This window comes from Brienomyrus brachyistius, chromosome 4 (genome assembly GCF_023856365.1).
Source record: "Brienomyrus brachyistius isolate T26 chromosome 4, BBRACH_0.4, whole genome shotgun sequence".
Taxonomy (NCBI): Eukaryota; Metazoa; Chordata; class Actinopteri; order Osteoglossiformes; family Mormyridae; genus Brienomyrus; species Brienomyrus brachyistius.
In genome coordinates, this window is record NC_064536.1 from 14,858,179 (window position 1) to 14,881,033 (window position 22,855).

Consider the following 22,855-nt stretch of genomic DNA (forward strand, 5'->3'; position numbering starts at 1 on the left):
GGTAAAAATGATTCCTCCAGCACACAGTGAGCTATCCCAGCATGCACAGCGACACGGAGGAGTTCACCCAAAACCCAGGATAGAGGGGTTCAGTGAATGAGGAGGTGAATCTGTACAGGGGGGTCAGTCCATCAGAGGAGACTCTGTAGAAGGACAGAGTACCAGCCCCCCAGTCCAGATACACTCCTACTCTGCGGGAGCCTGAGGGCTTTATGGGTATGACAGTCTGTTTATTATTGTGCCGGACAGAGTAACTGTCAGTATTACAGTACAGACTCCATGACTTGTTATTGTATCCAAGCCCACAGTCATCACTCCCTCCTTTCCTCCCGATTCCTTTATAAGTGACTCCTATCCAGGCTCCATTTCCACACCACTCAGCCTCCCAGTAACAGCGACCAGTCAGACTCTCTCTGCACAGAACTTGGAGCCACCAGTCAAATCTCTCTGGATGATCAGGATATGGCTGCTCTGCCCCCCGTGTCACCTTCCTGTTCCCCTCTGACAGAGACAGGTCTCTGTTTGCTGTGTTGGGGTCCAGCGTCAGCTGGCAGGAGTCTGTAGGCAAGAGGAAGAGCGATTAATCCCATGACGAAGCCCAGCATCTCCATCATTATCACTGCCACACCTCACACACTCACTAACACAGAACTCGCTCCAATACACACATTTTATTCCCAATGTACCTATGTGAGACTGTGAGACTCGCTGGGGACCGAACTGCACTTTAGTCTGCGCTGTATTATTCTGTACGATACATAAAATATAAAAACAGCACACCGTCCACTAAGGAAGCAGGAATTAAAGTATGTGAAATAGCTCAGGAAATGTCGGACGGCCGCGCGACGCCGGCGGGAAAACGCGCCGAAATGCTGCGCGTGGGAAAATAACTGGCTTAATTACAGGAAAACAATATTATAAACAGCATTCATCAAACACGTTAAATATGAAACTGTACCCCAAAGAGTACCACTAAACGTTAATCTGAATTTACTTCAAAATAAGAACTTCCTTCAAACCACTTCGGACACATACCTCCCTCCAGCAGCGTTCAGCACCGACTAACGATGTGTCGGTCGCGAACGAGCCGATCAAAAGATCCGGATCCGGACCGAGAGACATTCTTATATAAAAAAAAACGCCTCGACGGTCGAGCGCACCATGCTGCTCTGACTATGACTGAAGTCTGTGTTAACGGAGTGCGAGCCGCGCGACCAATCATGTGCTGAGGCAGACAAGTTTCATACCATCAGGTTAATCGTAGGGAGGGGCTGGGGTGCGCGTGCTGACGGTGTACAGGTGCAGAGCAGGAGGGAGGGAGGGAGAGGAGGAGAGAAAGAGAGGGAGTGCGGTGCGCGAGTAGTAGGCAAGATGAGTGATAGTCGGGTACGAAGGATGTGCTGGTCTGACCCCCCAGCCTGTGAATACATAATGTATTTACACAGAAGTTCCCAGACTACTGTTTTTATTTAAGAAAGTAGTCATCTTTAAACCTAAACCAGCCTTTTTAAATAAAAAAGGAAAAAAGCACACATAACAATAATTGTGTGAATGCTACCATGAAGTAGTATTAATGATATAAAAAATAAAAACATGCTAACAAACTTACATTTCTGTAAGCCTGGTCTGGTCCTGCACTCTCCACTGTGGTCCACACTACAGCAGAAGCAGAATGACATAGTACAGGTGGATCCATTTATTTAATTGTTGCATTTTCTCCACATACACTGCAGGTGCAGACACACATTCTATACTCACTTCAATTTCTCTAGTTTACATTTGGGATCCTCCAGTAGAGCAGAGAGCAGCTTCACTCCTGAGTCTCCTGGGTGATTGTAGCTCAGGTCCAGCTCTCTCAGGTGTGAGGGGTTTGACCTCAGACCTGAAGCCAGGGAAGAACAGCCTTCTTCTGTGACTCTACAGCCTGACAGCCTGCAGAGGGACAGACAAAATAGTTCCAATAGATAAGATCACTTCACCAGTATTACATTTAAGTAAATGTGACAACTCCAATAAATATTTCAATAATTTCAGTGTAGAATAAAGAGTAAAACTGACCTCAGTATCTCCAGTTTACAGTGTGAATCTCCCAGTCCAGCAGAGAGCAGCTTCACTCCTGAATCCTGCAGGTCATTGTCACTCAGGTCCAGCTCACTCAGCTGAGTGGAGTTTGATCTGAGAGCTGAAGCCAACACTTCACAGCATTTCTCTGTGAGTCTACAGCTGTTCAGGCTGGAAAAGGACGTATTAAGACATAAATACATACACCACACACAGGTATATCAAATAAAATATCAAAATAAACATTTTTACTTTTAAATACAATAAGTGAGGCAGCATATACTTCAAAAGGAACTAGACAATCTGCTCATGTTCCTCATGTTTCTTGTCATGAAGAATAATGTGACTACTTTCAATTCAAAGCACAGATACCATGAAAAGTCTAGTGGATCAGGATTGGATCAATGTGCACAGATGAGCAGATTTTGCTACAATACAGTTTCTCCTGTGAGTTTTCCATGACTTTGGCTATTTGCTGTACATTGTCATAAGTCATGCATTCCGAAATCCCGTTCTGCATTGTCCTAAATATTTCAATAATTACTGATTACAGTATGGAATAAAGATCGAGTAATACTGACATCAGTATCCCCAGTTTACAGTGTGGAATACCCAGTAATACTGACCTCAGTATCTCCAGTTTACAGTGTGAATCCCCCAGTCCAGCAGAGAGCAGCTTCACCCCTGAATCCTGCAGGTCATTGTCAGTCAGGTCCAGCTCTCTAAGCTGAGAGGAGTTTGATCTGAGAGCTGAAGCCAACACTTCACAGCATTTCTCTGTGAGTCTACAGCTGTTCAGGCTGGAAAAGGAAACATCTTAAGACATAAATACATACACCACACACAGGTATATCAAATAAAATATCAAAATAAACATTTTTACTTTTAAAATACAACAAATGATGAAGTATATACTTACTCAGATGAATAGATGTTGGTACAATACAGCTTCTCCTGTGAGTTTACAGTGTATTTTCTCTATTTGCGGTACATTTTCATAAGTCATACATTCCCAAATCCTGTTCTGTATTGTCTTACAGAGCCAGTTTGAATAAGGCTATGAGAGTGAACATGCTCTAAAATACATTCATTACCTGGGAAATTTAAATATATCAGATATTTTGTTGTTTCCCTGTCCTAGTCAGCAATACAAATAGTTTTTTCTTGAGACTCCCCAGCTGAGAGGAACCTGCATTTTAATGACCATACAAGGTGAGTTACCCTGAGACTCTGTAATATATGCATAAGATTTTTTTATAAAGCTCTGAGCAGCGCTGGGGGTCAGTGATCAGCACTACAGCCGACCCAGGGGTTCTAGGGTTTTGGGTTCAGTTCCTGCCAGGGATATGTGTGTGTGTGTGTGTGTGTGTGTGTGTGTGTGTGTGTGTGTGTGTGTGTGTGTGTGTGTGTGTGTGTGTGTGTGTGTGTGTGTGTGAGTTTATGTGAGATCTGAATGTCAAGAAAAGCTTAAGTTTTTTTAATTATTATTTCTTTATATGACTTTTGAATTGCTGACACCATGACTGAAATCCTTATTTTCTGAGTTTCTGTACCTGAGAACCTGTTGAATTTCCAAAATACTAATCAGACGATTATCAATCCTGTCAGATAGGGATGAAATAGTGATGCTTTATTCACCCCCCTGGTAAAATAGTGCTGTCGCCTCTCTGATCTTGCTCTCTCTGACACACACATACAGGTCAGAGTGCAAGGATGGTCAGCATCCAGCCCCCTGAAGCTGGGGGGTAAAGGCCTTGCCCAAAGGTCCAAAACCAGCATCACTCTGTCGGCCAGGTATTTAAACCAGTGACCTTCTGACCACAGGCATAGAGTCCGAACCCACTGGACCACACACCACACCAAGGATGTTAAAAGATATATATATATATATATATATCCTACAGTATATAAAATTAGAAAGAATTCCTAGGTGGTTGTTATAAATACACTCTAATTGTTTTGATAAAAGCAGAATCATGAATAACATCTGTACTTCTTTAGCAACAGATGGATGTAAGATCACTTACAGAGCTGTCCTAGATTTCTTGATCACAGGCAGCAGCCTCTGAAGACCTTCATCTGATCTGATGTATTTCTTCAGATCAAACACATTCAGCTCCTTATCTGACATCAGTAACACAAAGGCCAGAGCTGACCACTGTGTAGGTGAGAGGTCTGCTGCTGAAAGGCTTCCTGAACTCAGGTATCTTTGTACTTCCTTTATTAGAGAATTGTCACCCATTTCATTCAGACAGTGGAACAGGTTGATGGTCCTTTCTGCAGATAAATTCTCTTGTATTTTCTCCTTGATATATTGAGCTGTTTTCTTACTGTTATGTGAACTGGTTCTTGTCTGGCCCAGTAGCCTTTTTAACAGACTCTTACTGGAGTCTGTTGAGAGGCCAAGGAGGAAGCGGAGGTAGAGGTCCAAGTGTCCATTCTTGCTCCTTAATGCTTCATCCACTGCAGTCTTCAGCAGGTCAGCTGATGAGTTTGACAGAAACATGTATAAAGCAGCAAGATACTCCTGGATGCTCAGATGCACAAAGCAGTACACCTTCTCCTGGTACAACCCATACTCCTCTTTAAAGACTTCTGTGCACACTCCAGAGTAAACTGCAGCCTCTGTGACATCAATGCCATTCTCTGTCAGATCTTGTTCATAAAATAGGAGATTGCCTTTCTCAAGGTTATGAAAAGCCAGTTTGCCAAGTTTTAAAAGGAATTTCTTCCCAGATTTAGTCCATTTATTAAGCTTGATTTTATGTTTTTTCATATACTTGTCATTTTTTAAACTCGTCTGAAAGATCAGGAAGTGTGTATACATTTCAGTCAGAGTCCTTGGAAATTCTCCACTGTCAGACTCACTAAAAAGACTCTCAAGAACAGTGGCTGAAATCCAGCAGAACACAGGTATGTGGCACATGATGAAGAGGCTCCTTGATGATTTCACATGTGTGATAATCCTGCTGGCCAGGCTCTGATCACTAAATCTCTTCCTGAAATATTCCTCCTTCTGGGCATCATTGAAACCTCGTATCTCTGTCACCTGGTGGACACACTCAGCAGGTATCTGATTGGTTGCTGCTGGCCGGGAGGTTATCCAGAGGAGAGCTGATGGAAGCAGATTCCCCTTAATGAGGTTAGTCAACAGCACATCCAGTGACGTTTTTTTTCTTACATCAAACCAACTCTCATTGTTCTGAAAATCTAGAGGAAGGCGACACTCATCCAGACCATCAAAGATCAACAAAACTTTGTACCTAAACAGTTCAGCGGATTTAAATGATTTCAGTTCTGGGAGAAAGTGGTGAAGCAGATCAATCAGACTGTATTCACCCTTAATCAAATTCAGGTCCCGGAAAGGAAGAGCAAATATGAAGTGAATGTCCTGGTTTGCTTCTCCTTCTGCCCAGTCAAGAATAACTTTCTGCACAGAGACTGTTTTCCCGATACCTGCCACCCCTTTAGTGAGTACAGTTCTGATAGGTGTCGCACGCCCACATAAGGGTTTAAATATATCATTGCACTTGACTGTAGTATCTTCTGTTCGCCTTTTCTTGGATGCTGTTTCAATCTGTCTCACTTCATGTTCATCATTGACTCCAGTCCCACCTTCAGTTATGTAGAGTTCTGTGTAAATCTCTTTGAGAAGTGTTGGCTGTCCTTCCTTAGCTTTCCCTTGAAATACACACTCAAACTTTTGCTTCAGGTTACATTTGATTCTACGCTGACATTGCAACAGAAGATACCCTGAAATGAAATGAGAAAAAAATGTTTTTTTAAACTCCATCTCTCCATTTTCTAAAGCTGCTTAATCCCAACTGGGGTCATGGGGAGACTGGAACCCATCCTGGAAACAGGCAGGAACCAACCCTGGGCAGCACAACACACCACAGGGCACATACACTCATATGCACACAACTAGAGGGCCAATTTAGACACACCAATCAACTTATCCTGCATGGTTGTGGACTGTGGGAGGAAACCTGAGCCCCCAGTGAAAACCCATGTGAACACGGGGAGAGCGTGCGAACTTCACACAGTAAGGACCTGTGACCAAACCCAGGAACTTCTCACTGTGAGGCAGCGGTGCTAACCACTAACAATCAAATTACATCAAATGATAAACTGAAATTTAATACACATTTTTTTATAAACTATTTCTCTGTGGCAAATCAAACACACACTGAATGAGGTACAGCTCTTACTCTTCTCCAGCATGTCAGCGAGATCATTCTGCTCCATGGTCCTCAGGATGTACAGTGTGATCTTCAGAGCTCCCTCTCTACCACAGGTCTTCTGCATCTGACCATCACTGTCCAGGTCATTGTCCTCCTCCAGCTGAGGCTCAGAGCATTCTGGGTCATACTGATCCAGGTACCTTTGGAATTTCATCAGCTCATCCTTCAGAAACATTTGAGCTTTTTTCTCCAGTAACTGAAATGAACAGTTACAGTTTAATTATTATCACTCCGGGCATCATATCATTTTATTATTTTATTTGTGAATTAGTTGTAAGTATCCACACTTTGACAGGATCAACTAATTATCTGTAGAAGATGTACGTCAATTTAGATAAAATTTTAGAAAATATACTTCAGTAATAAATGCACCTTGAAGATGGATGATAAGTCTCCTTTATCTGGGTGTGCATTAGACTTTTTCACCTGGTCCCTGTGAATAAAACAAAAAATATCCATCCATTAATCCATCCATCCATCCTCCAGCCACTTATCCCGGTTTGGGGGCAGGGTGGGGGTGTCTAATTCAGACAGCAGAAGGCCTAAGATAGGGTTTCACCCTGGGGTGGGTGGGGGGGGATTCTAGTCCATCACAGGGCACAGACACACAGAGGCTGTCATATGTCATGGGGAATTTAGAAAGTAGCCTAAACACGTGTTTTTGGACGGCAGGAGGAAACCCATGTGATAGAGGGAGAGCGAGCAGCTGCAGACAGACAGGGGGCTCAGCCTCCAACACTAGGGGGGTGAAGCCACAGCGCTGCCCTCTGTGCCGCCGCTAAAATAGGCATTTTATGGAAAGACAAAGGTCCTGCACTGACACTGACCACCACTGCTGCTGCTTGGGGGAATAATAACCTACATTTGTATTTAAATAGATGTAACTGGCATCCATTGTGACACCCCACACTGCTGACATCCCGCACTTTGATTAGCATGTTTTGGATGTTCCCTCGTGTTAATAGCTGATTAAAAAGGCTGGTTCTGAGCTGATTAAAAAGGCTGGTTCTGTCCTGGGGGTCAGACTGGAGAACCTGGCGGAGGCGTCTGAGAGGAGAATGCTGAAAAAGCTTCTCAGCATCATGGACAACCCCTCCCACCCCATGCACGCAGACATGATGGGTCATCAGAGCTCCCACAGCAAAAGACTAACTGCCTCCAAATGCAGAACCGAACGCCACAGGAAATCCTTCTTACCTGTGGCAATAAGACTGTATAACTCTTCCTCATTCTGTAGATGACCTTTTCAGAATCTGTCATTAAGACTCATTTGGATCGTGCAATATTACTCCTCTGTTTGTTTTCGATGGTTTTATCCATCATCACATGCTGCTTTTGCAATTATTCAAGGCACAAACACTTAGTCACTTTTCATTACACTTGCACTAATAATCTATTTTATTATGTTTGTTATAGCTTAGTTATAGTTTTTTCTTTTTTAACTTTTTACAGAGTATGAGTATTTATGTGTATTTATTTAGTTACAATACAGTATCACTCATAGTTATTTTGCACTATTATTTTCTTCAATTACCTTTATTCCTATTGTTGCACTGAGCGTGTAAAGGACAAAAGAATTTCCCTCGGGATAAATAAAGTTTTTTCTTATCTTATCTTATCTTAAATTCCCTCTCGTTTCTCTTTCGGCTCCAAAAAGGAGCTGGAATTGCCCACATAGGGGACCCTACCCATGTCAGCCAGGCCCCCCAGAGAAGGTAATCTGCTCTGCAGCAACTACCTTTTAATTCAGCAATTTTATTTCCCATCCCCTGTTTAGTAAAAAACAATGAAATAAAAGAAAGAATGATTAAGTAGCCTGTGCATTCATAATGATCTTGTAACGCTGAATGCACGGAGATGAGGCAGACCCTGAAATGCAGGAGGCTGATCTATTTATTTTAAAGCTGGTTGCACCAAAAGCCCAAGGGATAAGGCAGGCGGATAGTCGGGTCGAAAGCCGGTGAGTCAGTCCTACGAAGACAGACGAGACATGGAGACGACAGGGCAGGAATCAGGATGGAGGCAGATCAGGACGACAGGGCAGGGAAAGCAGGCAGGGCAGGCAGGCAGAGACGACCGGGGAAGCAGGGCAGGCACGACGGCAGGACAGAGAGAGACAGGCAGGGCAGGAGGGCAAGACACGAGACAGAGAAATGCTTAGCAAATGTCATTGGGAATGGCAACAATACTTCGCAACTTCGAGAGCTTGTTATGAGGTTATGTAGCCTGGTCTGATTGTGATATTCGACTGCTCCTGTGCCGCCCCGCCCCTGGGGGCCTGACAGATCTGTTATAAGAAGCTGAGTATTAGTATCTCTCAGATTTTTATACGCATTTTGAGAATGAGGTACACACTAGCCTTGGTTTCGTGGGCAGCTATAACAGATGTAAAATGTAGAAAATATATCTTCTGACTCAGCAACTTATATCCATTAATGTGATTGTAATTTCACTGTTTGACACCCACTGCATTTGAAGTTTCAACAACTGGCAAGTGACACCTTCTCATATATATCAAGTTGGTTTTACTTGATTTTTTAATGTACTTTTATTTTAACATTAAGCAGCAAAACATCTCCCTCATATCTGTTCAGAGGTGACAGTTGACATAACAGCCACCTCTGGCCACATTGAATGTGTCTCCACAGCCACCAGTAGCTTGGCCCCTTTGACTGGTTCTGTAAAATCCAACTGGATACTTTGCCAGGGACATGCTGGCCAATCCCAGGGGTGCAGTGAGGGTTAGGGTTAAGGGATCTTCTCAGCAAACTGCAACGTGTCATACGGTTAGCCTCTGGAAAATTTTCAGAAATCGATCTGCTGGTCTATTCTCCCAGGGAAGAGTCCGATCAGTGATAAGAATTCTGAATTCTGGAGTCTCAGTCCTGAACTTTATATTGTGAATCCGGATGCTACGTGTTTATTAGCTGGCCAGTACAGGTCAGTAAAGGTCAGTCAGACAGTAGGGGAGGGGTATTGGTAAAGGTGGGGCTGCCTTTATTCAGGCTGCGGGGAACCTACACTGGGCACCCAGGAGCAGCATCCAGCGCTGCATGCAGTTTGCAGCCAGGGCTGCTGGCCCTGAATATGAACTGGAAATGGATGTCAGGGTCTGATGGTCCATCATTTGGGGGCATCTTCATCCGGGAGGGTAAGTGTGGAACTTTTTAAACCGGATACTGCCCAGGGTTTCTTTTTAAATTTCTAATTTCTTCGACATTTTCTGAAGCACAATATATTGGTTTCTCTTCTCCCGATGGTGTGGGACATCATGGCTGCCAGTTCACATGGGGAGTCATCGCAGGTGAGCTCGAGTGGCAAAGATGTGTCAAAATGTGCCAACACCCTCTTGCTCATTAGCACTATTTTTCCCACTTGGACACAGACTCCCACTCTTTCAACCACGACCATGATTTGCTCTCCATCAGTTGCTCATGCAGAGTCTTTAGCAGGACGGGCACCTCAGGAGACGGACAGGGCTTGGCACACACCTTGGGGGTTGGGTGGACCTCAGAGGAGATCTTTGGAGATGGATGAAGCTCGGATGCCTCGGAAGATGGGCATAGTACCTAAAAGGATAGGTGGAGTTCAGCTGGGATCAGGACAGGTTCTTCAGGGATCTCATCAGGAACTGGCGTAGCAGCAATGTCTTCTGGGCAGGGTGTAGAGGTGTCTCCTGCAGGGCAGGGCATTGGAGAACTTGCTTGCCTCCACCACTTTTTCTTCCTGTGCTCTGCTATGGTAGGAAGAGCTGCAGAGGGTTATCTGCCCCTAACAGAAACCTCTGTCGCAGGCCACAGGAAAACAGTGGACACGTCCTCAGACACTTCAGGAGATGGGCGACACTTGGACACCTCACAGTCAATTACTCCCTGTAGCTCTGCCAGCAGACGGCAGATCTCCACAGCTTATTGGGGGTCCGAGCCAGGGTTCAGTTTGCAGAGCATTGTGTTCACCAACTGAAAGAGATGCACAGTTTTTGGTCTTCGTCTGCCAGTGCACAGACAGGGCGGGGCCTGGTTAGGTTAATACCATTATTGAGGGCACCTGTAGGGAGGCTGGCGTTATAAAAGGGGTCCCATCTCTCTCTCAGGTGACACTTTTCTTCATTCACACCTTTTGACTTTCCTCCTTGCACTGGCATATTTTTTTTCTCTCTTCCCTTATTTCTTTATCTTTTTGTCACTCTCTCTCTCTCTCTACATATATATATTACATGTGTGTGGAGTTTGCAGGCTCTCCCCATGTCGTCGTGGGGATTCCTCCGGTTTCCACCCACAGTCCAAAGACATGGTGAGGCTAATTGCAGGAGTGCATGTGTGAGTGAATGGTGTGTGAGTGTGCCCTGCGATGGGCTGGCCCCCCATCCTGGGTTGTTCCCTGCTTCGTGCCCGTTGCTTCCGGGATAGGCTCTGGACCCCCCCCGACACCCAGTAGGATAAGCGGTTTGGAAAATGGATGGATGTTTATTGGTTTGTTTATGCTCTACTTCACTATTTGTGACCATTTCTGATAGGATGGATGATCTGTTGGTTATCTCTAGTATAAAAGAACTGGCTGATTGGGAAAGAAAAAGGAGGAGAATGAAGATGCTGAGGTCTTTTTATTAATCTACACGTATTAACATGTTCCACACTGAGCCAGCCCTGGCTAGGAGCCCTTTCTGCTTTTATATTATGGTCTGACTCAATTGTCAGGTGCACTATGCTGTAGGAAGTGACACGAGTTCTTATCAGGTAGCATCTGGCATGGCGACGTGCTTCTGAATATGAAAACATCTACACTGTAGTAATTAATTATCTCTGCCAGCTTAGGACAGCCTAAAGGGTAAGAATATAAACTTATTTATATTACGTCAACAATCCCACTCTGGAGAAGCCTAAAGAGGATCTGGTCAGCATGCTCAGCTTCTTCGATGAGTGTTTCCAGAGGATCATCATGGGGAAACCCAAGGCTCTGAACCTCACCTCTACGCCGACGACTAGCAAAACTACTCTGTCTACTAAGAGGAGCCGGCCTGAGGATTCGCCCCAAGTTGCCTATTCACCTGGCCAAGAATTTGCAAACGTTCTGGACTCTATAAACAAAAAAATATGTAGCTTTAAGGAATGTATGTCCTTGTTGGAAATCCTCCTCAGAGAGTTCCAAGAATTATGGGGGTCTTTAGAGTTCAGCCAACAATAAGTCGAAACACTCCCTTTCAATTGCACAGCTAATGTATTGTCTATAACATACAATACATACAATATCTTTGGCTCTCAGCGGAGGCGGTCGCAACTTCTCTCCCTCTCCCTCTCTTATCTTCCCTGCTTCGCTCCTCTCGTCTCGTCTAGTCTACTGTCATATACTTGAGAGACTCTCTCAGCCCTGCTCTCCAAACTACGAAAAATTATGGATTTGATCAGCTGGTCTCTCAACGCAATTGACACCATCTTCTCGACGAGAAGCCTTGGTTCGGGGGAACCTTACTGTCCTGCAGGAACGTATGCCGCTGGTTACACGATGGACGGATGGGAGCGGTGGAGGGTCGTGTGCCTGGCAGCTCTTTCTGTGGAGGACATTGAAGACATCTACCTATTCGGAACCATGATTACAGGTATTATGCTGATTGGATTAGGCATTGCCCTGGTTTATCAAAGATTGAAGAAGACGGTGACAGCCGCTCAAAGCCCCACTAGGCTGGCCGGAATGATTGATGGAGTGGGCAGAGCTGTTAGCACTCAGACTGGGACAATTGATCGCAAGCTGGATAACATCACCGTGACTATGGATCGCAGATTGGATAACATCGTGGAGAAGCTCACAGCTTTGCAGAAATTATTGGATGGCGGAGACCAGCGTGGACATTAGAGGAGCTGGAAATTACGGCTTCTCGCACGGAAACCCAAAAAACCCTATTCTATCAAGTTTTTGGCTCCCCCCAATCAGCACCGGCCTCGGCCAAGGCCGCTGCTGAACTAACAACTCCCCCAGAAGAACAAGGCAGTGAGACTCTCTTGCATTCCTCTCCCCAAATCCCAAGGACTTACCGCACCCTCCCCCCATCCAACGCCTTCGCCGCTTTATACCCCCAGCGTGAGCAGGCGGTCTGGTGACCAGCGCCTCCATGGCTGCAGGACCGGATGGCTGTCTGTCTATGCTGGACTACCTCCACCACCCCTTTTCCCTCACCCGTTGCAAGTTGTGTCATTTTTATGTCATAAGGTGTAATGACCATGTGCTTATGTTGCTGAGGTGTTTTTTTCGGTTCTCACAATGTCCTCCCCACTGGAGTACAGCCTGGGGGCTGTTTTTTTTTATTCTCCTCCTCTCTCCTCATGTTATCCTGTTTCTCTTCTTCTCTCTTCCCATGTCTCCCGACCGGTCTACCCCCTACTGTGATGTTTGTGTATATGTATGGTCGGTTTTTCCGAATGGCGCCACGGTAGGCAGCCAGTTACCGCAGCTCCCAGCTTGTTTTGCTACCTGTCTGGGGCTGTGTTAACACGCAATTTGCCCACTGTGGGGTCAATAAAGTACTATCATCATCATCATCATCATCATAACTGATCATTTTTTTCTTTCATTTAATATTAATCTTACTCTTCCTATAACTAAGCTTTCGCCAATCATCTCCATTCATCCATCCATTTTCCAAACCGCTTATCCTACTGGGTCGCGGGGGGGTCCGGAGCCTATCCCGGAAGCAATGGGCACGAGGCAGGGAGCAACCCAGGATGGGGGGCCAGCCCATCGCAGGGCACACTCACACACCATTCACTCACACATGCACACCTATGGGCAATTTAGCAACTCCAATTAGCCTCAGCATGTTTTTGGACTGTGGGGGGAAACCGGAGTACCTGGAGGAAACCCCACGACGACATGGGGAGAACATGCAAACTCCACACACATGTAACCTAGGCGGAGACTCGAACCCGGGTCCCAGAGATGTGAGGCAACAGTGCTAACCACTGCACCACCATGCCACCCCCGATGTATTTATGTTATGTTTTATTAAAAAATGTAGTTCTCACGGGGTGACGTGTGTTGGCCTGATGGCGAAATGGTGGATTCGTTAGCCAAATGAGCCACGTCCAAGCAACAAACACCCGTTTTTTAAAGTACCGACCTGTGCCTGTGTTGTCATGAAGAGAGCTGCAGCGACTATATCTCTAGATGATTTGTTCATGATTTGTGCTACAGTAGGAACTGAGGTGAGTTTACCCTCAAGAAAAGTGTCATCGTGAAATCTTACCTTGCAATATAAAATATCTATATTATTCCAGGATCTTATTTCTGTGCGGCAAGAAATTGAAGAAGAGGGTACAGACAGGGTGGAGTGGGTGGGGAAGAGTGGCAGGAGTGATGTGTGACAGAAGGGTGTCTACAGGGAGGTGTCTCGCTTTATTTAAATGCACATTTACCTTTGATCTGAGGGAAATGTTCCCTCTCTGAATCCCATTGGTTCCCCCATTGACTCGTCACTCTTCATGGAAACACAGCTGGGTACAGGTGAGCCTGCTCTCTCCATCAGGACACTGTGGACAGTCAGAGGAAAATCCTCATTATTTAAACATAGTCCATATAATTCACATAAATCTTCAGTTATTTAGACTTCTGCTCTGCGTTCATGTACGTATGTACATATATGTCATATAAGTCATGATGCAAAAAAATATGACCTAAAAATAAGATTCCCATATGAAAAGTTTAGTGTCATTGTTACAGTCTCATTTGCTAGACTTGGCTGTCGTTGCTTTGTATTCCTGTTTATTGATTTATTTGTTTATTGGTTAGTTTATGCTCCACCTCATTATTTGTGACTATTTCTGATAGGATGGATGATCTGTTTGTTCCCTCTAGTATAAAAGAACTGGCTGATTGGGGAAGAAAAAGGAGGAGAATGAAGATGCTGAGGCCTTTTTATTAATCTACACGTATTAACATGTTCCACACTGAGCCCTGGCTAGGAGCCCTTTCTGCTTTGGTATTATGGTCTGACTATAGACCCAGAGAGACATGCATGCCAGTGGGCTGTAACAGTCGTTTTACCATAAATCACAATGTTCTTCACAACACGACTCTGACAGTGTTCCTGTCTTATTCGAGTATCTTCAAACAGGACGGTTTGGAGACAAAGTAAGAGAGGTGAGATTAAGATGGTTTGGGCCTGTGCAGAGGAGGGAGGCCAGGCAAGGGGAGAAGAGGAAGAGCAACGAGAAAGTATGTGAATGCGGGGAGGGAGGACATGCGGGTGGTTGGAGAGATAGAAGAAGATGCAGAGGACTGAGGGAGAAGGAGACAGATGATCCACTGTGGTGACGCCTAATGGGAACTGTGGAGAGCAATATCTATAGGGGAACAAGGACACGTAGGGAGGCTCTGTGTGCACCAAAGTTAGTCTATTGACGCAAGCTGTGGTGGCAGCTGCTAGGATAACGTACCGAATAACATGGTGTACCAGATAAGGCGAAATTGCCAGAAAGTGGAAAAGTATGGACAGGGGCGGAGGCTGCTTGTAGAAGGGTATAAGACACACATGAATAGTAAGGAAGTCGAACTCTGTTGGGATACGGTGTATCACAGACTTCCCAGATATGTTGGAATAAATGGAATAAAAGGTTATTGGACAACTCATCCACGTCTCCGGGTGATCTCTTCTCATCTGGGGACCCGGTGGAGTCGGCGTACTCCAACAGAACAGATGGAAGCCGAAGAAGAAGAAGCCTGGTCCATTAAACATGTTGAAACTGAAGCCTCAATCTGAGCAAATCTAATGAGTCCATAAGAATGCATTTATGTTTTATCAAAGCAGAAACGTCCATGCCAGAAGAGGACAATCTATTGTCCAGTCCTCCTTAATCGATATACCGCAGTGTGCAAGTGAGCCTGCTTTTCTCCAGCTTTATGCTGAGGATTGATATTTACAACATACTTTTCAATTAATTAACTTCCCATTCCAGCTCGCAGAAAGTCCGTTTTTACAGTAATCTGCATCCCTTTACCTCAGGTGTAATTTATATAGAATGCAGTCAGAACTTCTGTTTAAATTCTCAAAGACAATGGGATTTGAAAAAGTAAAACAATGATATATTATTATAAAGCTTTTCCTCATAGCTTGTGTGAGCCTGCACGCCTTTTGACTGAGAATCTTAATGTTATAAACAGTGTTAGTTTAAATGCACATTTACCAATGAGCTGATGGAAAAAGTCCCTCACTGAGGGTGACTGGTTCCATCATTGACTTGTCACTCTTCATGGAAACACAGCTGGGTCCACGTGAGTTTGCTCTCTTCAACAGGACACTGTGGACAGTGACAGGAAAGACCCTCAATATATAAATATAATTCATATGAGGACAGCATCACATTAAACCTTCAGCTGTCTAGCCTCCTGCTCTGCCTTCCTGTACTTTGATATGCTGTGAAGCTCTTGATGCAAACATAATTGTATACAGTTAGCTTTAATGTGAAATAAATTGTCTCATCTGAAATTAAGATTCCAATATGAAACGTTTAGTATCAGTCTTGCAACCTCTGTTGCTAGACTTGCCTGTTGTTGCCTTTTTCCTGTTTATCGATGTATTTGTTTATATATTAATTTATTTGTTTGCACTTTACTTCATTATTTGTGACCATTTCTGATAGGATGGATGATCTGTTTGCTCCCTCTAGTGTAAAAGAACTGGCTGATTGGGGAAGAAAAAGGAGGAGAAAGAAGATGCTGAGGTCTTTTTATTAATCTACATGTAGTAACATGTTCCACACTGAGCCAGCCCTGGCTAGGATCCCTTTCTGCTTTGGTATTATGGCCTGACCATAGACCCAAAGACACATGCATGCTAGTGGCTGTAACAGTCGTTTCACCATAAATCACAATGTTCTTCACAACACGACCCTGACAGTGTTCCTGTCTTATTCCTGTTCCTTTTACTCCTGTGATAACTGTAATTTTTCATAACTATTACTGATTAGAATTTAAAAAACTTATTGCCACGTTTTTGAGAATATATATTTTTTGAAAATACTGCCACCTCAGCTAGTGGCATAGATGCTGTCTCAACAATGACAATTTATTCCCTTGGGGGGGGGGGATAAAATTACCCCACAATATATTTTGGCGAGTTCCCAAAACTCCAAAATAAATCTATCCATCCATCCATCCATCCATTTTCCAAACCGCTTATCCTATTGGGTCGCGGGGGGTCCGGAGCCTATCCCGGAATCAATGGGCACGAGGCAGGGAACAACCCAGGATGGGGGGGCAGCCCATCGCAGGGCACACTCACACACCATTCACTCACACATGCACACCTACGGGCAATTCAGCAACTCCAATTAGCCTCAGCATGTTTTTGGACTGTGGGGGGAAACCGGAGGAAACCCCACGACGACACGGGGAGAACATGCAAACTCCGCACACATGTGACCCAGGCGGAGACTCGAACCCGGGTCCCAGAGGTGTGAGGCGACAGTGCTAACCACTGCACCACCATGCCACCCCCCAAAATAAATCAAGAAAGTTAAATAGGTTAAAACTGATTACGCTCTTTCTTGAAAATGCTGGGAAGATGTTTTAATGTCTGTTCGTAAAGCGCACAGGTTCTGTCTTACCTTACAATTCCCCTTGATTTACACTCCACAGGGGGGGTCATTTCAGAAGCAGCTCCCTCCATTTTTGTACCGATCCACACCAGATAACTGCTGCTGGGGCCTCTGTGAACATGAAGGGTATCTGTGTATCTTTAACTTATTTATTTACAATGATTGGCCACTGTTTAGGGGACCCCCCCGGGACTGGTTTGAGTAACAGTGTATGATGCTGCGTTCAGTGAACTGCGTAATTAAGCTTTTTTCTCTCTCTTTTTCATGGATGGTACAGGGAGCAGACGTATTGCATGTCGCTCTGTAAATTCTGTTAAACTTTATACATATTCATGAAGGAAGGTAGCACCAGTGTTTACAGGGACTTTAAAGGCACCAGCTTCATTTCATGACAAGCAGCCAATGAGGTATTTGCTTTATTTCATTTCGTAGTTTTCATTTATCTTAATGTTACAGTATGTACCGTGTTTATCATCGATGTATTTATGTTATATTTTATTAAAAAATGTAGTTCTCACGGGGTGAAGTGTGCTGGCGTACCGTGTGCTGACCTGATGGCGAAACGGTGGATTCGTCAGCCGAATGAGCCACGTCCAAGTAATAAACGCCCGTTTTAAAAGGACAGACCTGTGCCTGTGTTGTCATGAAGAGAGCTACAGCGACTATATTTCTAGATGATTTGTTCATTATTTGTGCTACAGTAGGAACTGAGGTGAGTTTACCCTCAAGTAAAGTGTCATTGTAACATCTTACCTTGCAATATAAAATACCTTTATATTATTCCAGGATCTTATTCCTGTGCAGCAAGAAATTGAAGAAGAGGGTACAGACAGGTTGGAGTAGGTGTGCAAGAGTGGCAGGAGTGATGTGTGACAGAAGGGTGTCTGCAGGGGGGTGTCTCATCTTTATTTAAATGCACATTTACCTTTGATCTGATGGAAAAGGTCCCTCACTGAAGTCGATTGGTTCCTGCATTGACCTGTCACTCTTCATGGAAACACAGCTGGCTACAGGTGAGCCTGCTCTCTCCATCAGGACACTGTGGACAGTGAGAGGAAAATCCTAATTTTTTAAACATAGTCCATATAATGTGGACAGGGTCAGGTTAAATCTTTAGCTGTTTAGCCTCCTGCTCTGCCTTCCTGTACTTTGATATCCCATGAAGCCCCCGATGCAAACAGGCTTGTTTACAGTTAGCTTTAATATAAAATAGTCTCACCTAAAAATAAGATTCCCATATGAAAGATTTAGTGTCATTGTTACAATCTCTGTTCCTAGACTTGACTGTTCTTGCTTTTTCTTGTTTATCGATTAATTTGATTGTATATTAATTTGTTAGTTTGTAGTCTACTCCTCCACTCTTTCTGATCATTTTTGATAGGAGAGAGATGATCGGTTGTTTGCTTCTGTTATGAAAGAGCTGGTTGATTGTGGCAGAAAAAAGAGAAAGAAGAAGATGCTGAGGTATTTTTCATAAATGCACATTTACCTTTGATCTGATGGAAAAGGTCCCTCTCTGAAGAAGATTTGTGCCTCCATTGACTCGTCACTCTTCATGGAAACACAGCTGGGTACAGGTGAGCCTGCTCTCTGCATCAGGACACTGTGGACAGTCAGAGGAAAAATCCTCATTATATGAATAAAATCTATAGAAATATAATCCACGTTAAATTTTTATCTGTTTAGCCTTCTGTTCTGTCTTCATGTACTTTCATATCCCATGAAGCTGTTGATGCAAACAGGCTTGTTTACAGTGAGTTTTAATGTGAAATAAACTGTCTCACTCAAAGTTAAGATTCCAGTATTAAAGGTTTAATATCACTGTTACAATCTCAGTTGCTAGACTTGGCTGTCGTTGCTTTTCATTTCTGTTTATTGATTTTTTTGTTTATATGTTTATTGGTTAGTTTATGCTCCACTTCATCATTTGTGACCATTTCTGATAGGATGGATGATTTGTTTATTCCCTCTAGTATAAAATAACTGGCTGATTGGGGAAGAAAAAGGAGGAGAAAGAAGATGCCGAGGTCTTTTTATTAATCTACATGTAGTAACATGTTCCACACTGAGCCAGCCCTGGCTAGGATCCCTTTCTGCTTTGGTATTATGGCCTGACTATAGACCCAAAGACACATGCATGCTAGTGGCTGTAACAGTCGTTTTACCATAAATCACAATGTTCTTCACAACACGACCCTGACAGTGTTCCTGTCTTATTTGGGTGTTACTGCTACGATCACTGCTATTTATAATTGATTAGACTTAAAAAAATACTCAATGCCACATTTTTGAGAATATGGATTTTTGTAAAATATTGTCATTTCAGCTGGGAAATGCAAACCTAGTTGCTGTCGGAACGACAACAATGTTTTAATTTATTAAGTTACAACTGATTGCTCTCTCTGTCAAAAATGCTGGGAAGATTTTGTTCATGTTGGTTTGAAAAGCAGTTCAATCAGACACAGCTTCTGTCTCACCTCCCAGTTGTCTTTGTTTTACACTCCACAGGGGGGGTCATTTCAGTAGCAGCTCCCTCCATTTCTGTGCCGATCCAGACCAGATGACTGATGCTGGGGCTCCTGTGAAAATGAAATTGCTGCACTGAAATTGCACCAGACCGTGAGCCCAAAACCGAGGTTTGTGCCGATTCATGAGGCTTGTTAAATATACACTGGAAATACACTTAATGTAAATCCTGTCATTAGGCTAATGTAACCTGCATGGCCACATTACTGTTTTCCACTGTCTTTCCTACAGTTACGGTGTGGAAAAGCCAAGACCCAAAGAAGGTTACCACACGGACTGCTGCGTACCCAGAGTGCAGCACGGGGGAGGACCAGTGATGGACTGGACTGCAACATCATGGCATTCCTGAAGCCCATGACTTGTTCTAGATGTGTGTGTCACTGCCAAGGACAAGTAAACCATTCTGGAGGACCATGTTCACCCACGGTTCAATCATTGTAAATAAGTGTCACTTTGCTCTACAAACCTGGCAACACCTTTACCGAGCCGACCCTCGTGCAGTGGAAAATGAAAGGGAGCTGGAACCGCACAGTAATTATTATCTCTATGTGGAACGGGTCGGGTATGGCGTGGTTCCTGTATGCAAGTGGAAATGCACCTTTAGATCCTGCACAGTTTTGGCCAGCTGTAGTTTTGGGGCCCTTCAGTTACCTAGGGGGGCCTCGAGCGCTGATCCCCATGGCGACCATCAGCACCCGTTTTTGGACGAAATCTTCCAGTAACTTTGCAGTGCTTGTTGTTTGCATCTTAGCACACTGGTTAATGGAAACTGTGGGTTTTGGGGTCTCAGGGCCCAGTTAATTACCATGAGACTCCGAAGCTCTGTTCCCTGTTTGTGAAGGCAGTCAGCAGTCATTTTCAGATAAAATCCTCTGGTACTCTGGACAGTCCAGGGGGAAGAAGTGGCATAACGTATATGGCGGGGGGGGGGGGGGGGGGGGGCCTTGAAAGGTACGTGCCCTGGGGCCTGTGATTTAATCTGCCAATGTACTGGTTAAATTACCATTACTGCTGGCTGATATTAAAGCTTTATCAGTATTCAAAGTTAGCAGCACCAGAGCTAAAGAAACAACTACTAAAATAATGGAGATGATTGCATTAGGTGATCAGCAATTTTCCATAGTGGAGGATGAAGGACTTTGTCAGTCCAATCACCAATTAGAAGAGGGACCAACCCATGACATGTTTATAATTCAGTAGTAAATCTGGCCTGTAGGTCGACCTTCCCTGTTCCACACAATAATAAGTGATGCAACATCATTCCAATAATCTGCACCGACAAACTCGGCAAGTTTCTCAGGCAGCCGATGCCCTGGGCTTCCTGTAATGAACATTCACCATGACATCAAAACTGACAGCAAGGAAGAGCTACAAGAGTGTCATACAACCAAGAGATTCAACTACAAGTAGGTAGCCAATGGGGATATGCGGGATGGGGGAGTGTCCTGCCATTTAGCCTGAATGACTGAATTGAAAGTGCCTCCCTTTTGAGGTCCTGACTGATCCTTTCCAGTCACCAAATGAAAAATCACCAGCACATTGAATTTTGTTGATTGTATTATAGAAGTAAAGTTCACATTTGATACTTTAACATCAAAGTCATTATTTCTTTTCAGATCCAGTCTGAGTGTATTTTTCATGCTGCTTCTATTAATTTATATACAGCTATAAAAATAAAGGTGTGAGACCTGGAATTTCTACTGGATTTTATGTCTTTATCTTTTACTCTCACACATAAGCCCACACATTATCAAAATCTGCCTTACAATAAATTTTATTTTTAAATCAGACAAAGCTGCTGAACAAATCTCTGTTGTTTTAACTGTCTTGCTTGGGGAAAAAACACAAAATAATGTTTTTTGTTTTTGTGGTTTTTATAGGCCGACTTGAATCATTTTCGTCCAAAATACACCGGGGGCTGCGTGAGCTACAAGTTAAAGTTTACCTATATAATTATCCTACATAGCTGATAGGTTCAGGAAAAGATATATTTATAATCAGAAGTCAAAACATGGGTTTGACCGCCCTACCTGCCGAGAATTTTGTCTATCAGACATCAGCTGCCGATCACACCTGTACCAGGTAACAATCTAGCTTCCCCATAGTACCTGCAACCTTAAATCACCGGTGCAGCCACTGTATATAAGTGTGTTATACGCGCTTATTTTATTAATAATTGTATCTGTTAAATATAATCTTACCTTGCAATACAAAGTGTCTTTGTATTATTCCAGCATCGTATCCGTGTTTCTTGACAAAATGGAGACTTCAGCTTTAAAATACTTTCACTTTTATTTACACACAGCAGGAAATAGTTACATACCTTCATACCAATCGCAGGAGCGGTCTAAGCAGAAATGGACTCGGACTCAGTGGCCCGGCGTGTTATTTTTGGGGATATTATCCATGTCACTTAATAACAAGTAACAATAAGAGTAATGGGACAAGCTCCCCCCGCCAACTAATTCTCTCATAACGCACTTTATTCATTATATTTGTACATATAAAACGCGGCACCTGCTTGCACACTGCCTGAGAGTGTGGCCCAATGGCAGGAGTTAATGAACACTGTTTTTAACACAGTGCCTTTTGGTTTAATTATGAATACACAAGGAGAATCTATGGTCTTATGCAGTATTTGCCTTATCAACAATGGATAGTAAACCAATTAATACATAGTTATTTTTCTTAGCTGTAACAGAAAGACGTAAAGATATTTATTTTGGGTGACAGAATAAAGAATCCTGCAAAATGTGCTTCAGCTGAATGAAATGTTTGGCATTATAGACTTGAAATGGTCACAGCTGAATTGATGGTAATGAACTAATATGTATTAAATGTTTTTCTGAATTTCAATGAAGTATCTGACCTCAGAGGTCCGGTGCCAGATCAGTGACTCAGAGCTCTTTGACAGGACAACTTGCATCAGGAAGGATGTAGAGGAGAAGTTACCAGAGTGCATGAACCCCAGCTGACCACTGGGTGGATATATTCACCACTATCAGTCAGAAGCATGTCTTTTCTCATACAGTTTACAGTGAGCTTTCCAGGCACCAGTGCATCTGTGGGGAGGATCTTCTCCATAATGAACAGTACTTGGATGGATGAGCAAAACCATATGAAGCTACAGACTCTTGCTCGCCACAAGTCAGAACCTGGACCACACTTTTATGGACTTGTATAAGGAGATCCTACAAAAGAAAATGCTTTTGAGGAGCATCCATTCTTCAGTGAATTTCATATGAACCTTACAGTATGATACGACTCCATGCAGATGTGGCGAGTGGTGGTGAGAGTAATACTGCCAAATAGTACCAAACAATGGTACCAATAGCCACACGTTAGTCCGACTACGCCACCCCAGGTATTACACCCAGAGAAAGTTCAATCGCCCTAACCCCGCGCAAAGGCACACTGGTCCGTTCACCATAAACAGCG

The 22,855-nt window shown here is 43.8% G+C and overlaps 1 protein-coding gene across 1 annotated transcript in view; it reads right to left on the bottom strand.

Moving 5' to 3' along the window:
- The window catches only part of LOC125739964 (uncharacterized), a 262,341-nt gene that overhangs the window by 193,552 nt on the left and 45,934 nt on the right, over positions 1-22,855 (bottom strand). Inside the window, exons 10-14 of the mRNA XM_049010568.1 lie at positions 18,381-18,494; positions 17,817-17,930; positions 16,901-17,002; positions 15,479-15,592; positions 13,766-13,825 (exon numbers count right to left, since the gene is read on the bottom strand). Coding sequence (XP_048866525.1) covers positions 13,766-13,825; positions 15,479-15,592; positions 16,901-17,002; positions 17,817-17,930; positions 18,381-18,494 — 504 coding nt within the window. The remainder of the gene's footprint in view (positions 1-13,765; positions 13,826-15,478; positions 15,593-16,900; positions 17,003-17,816; positions 17,931-18,380; positions 18,495-22,855) is intronic.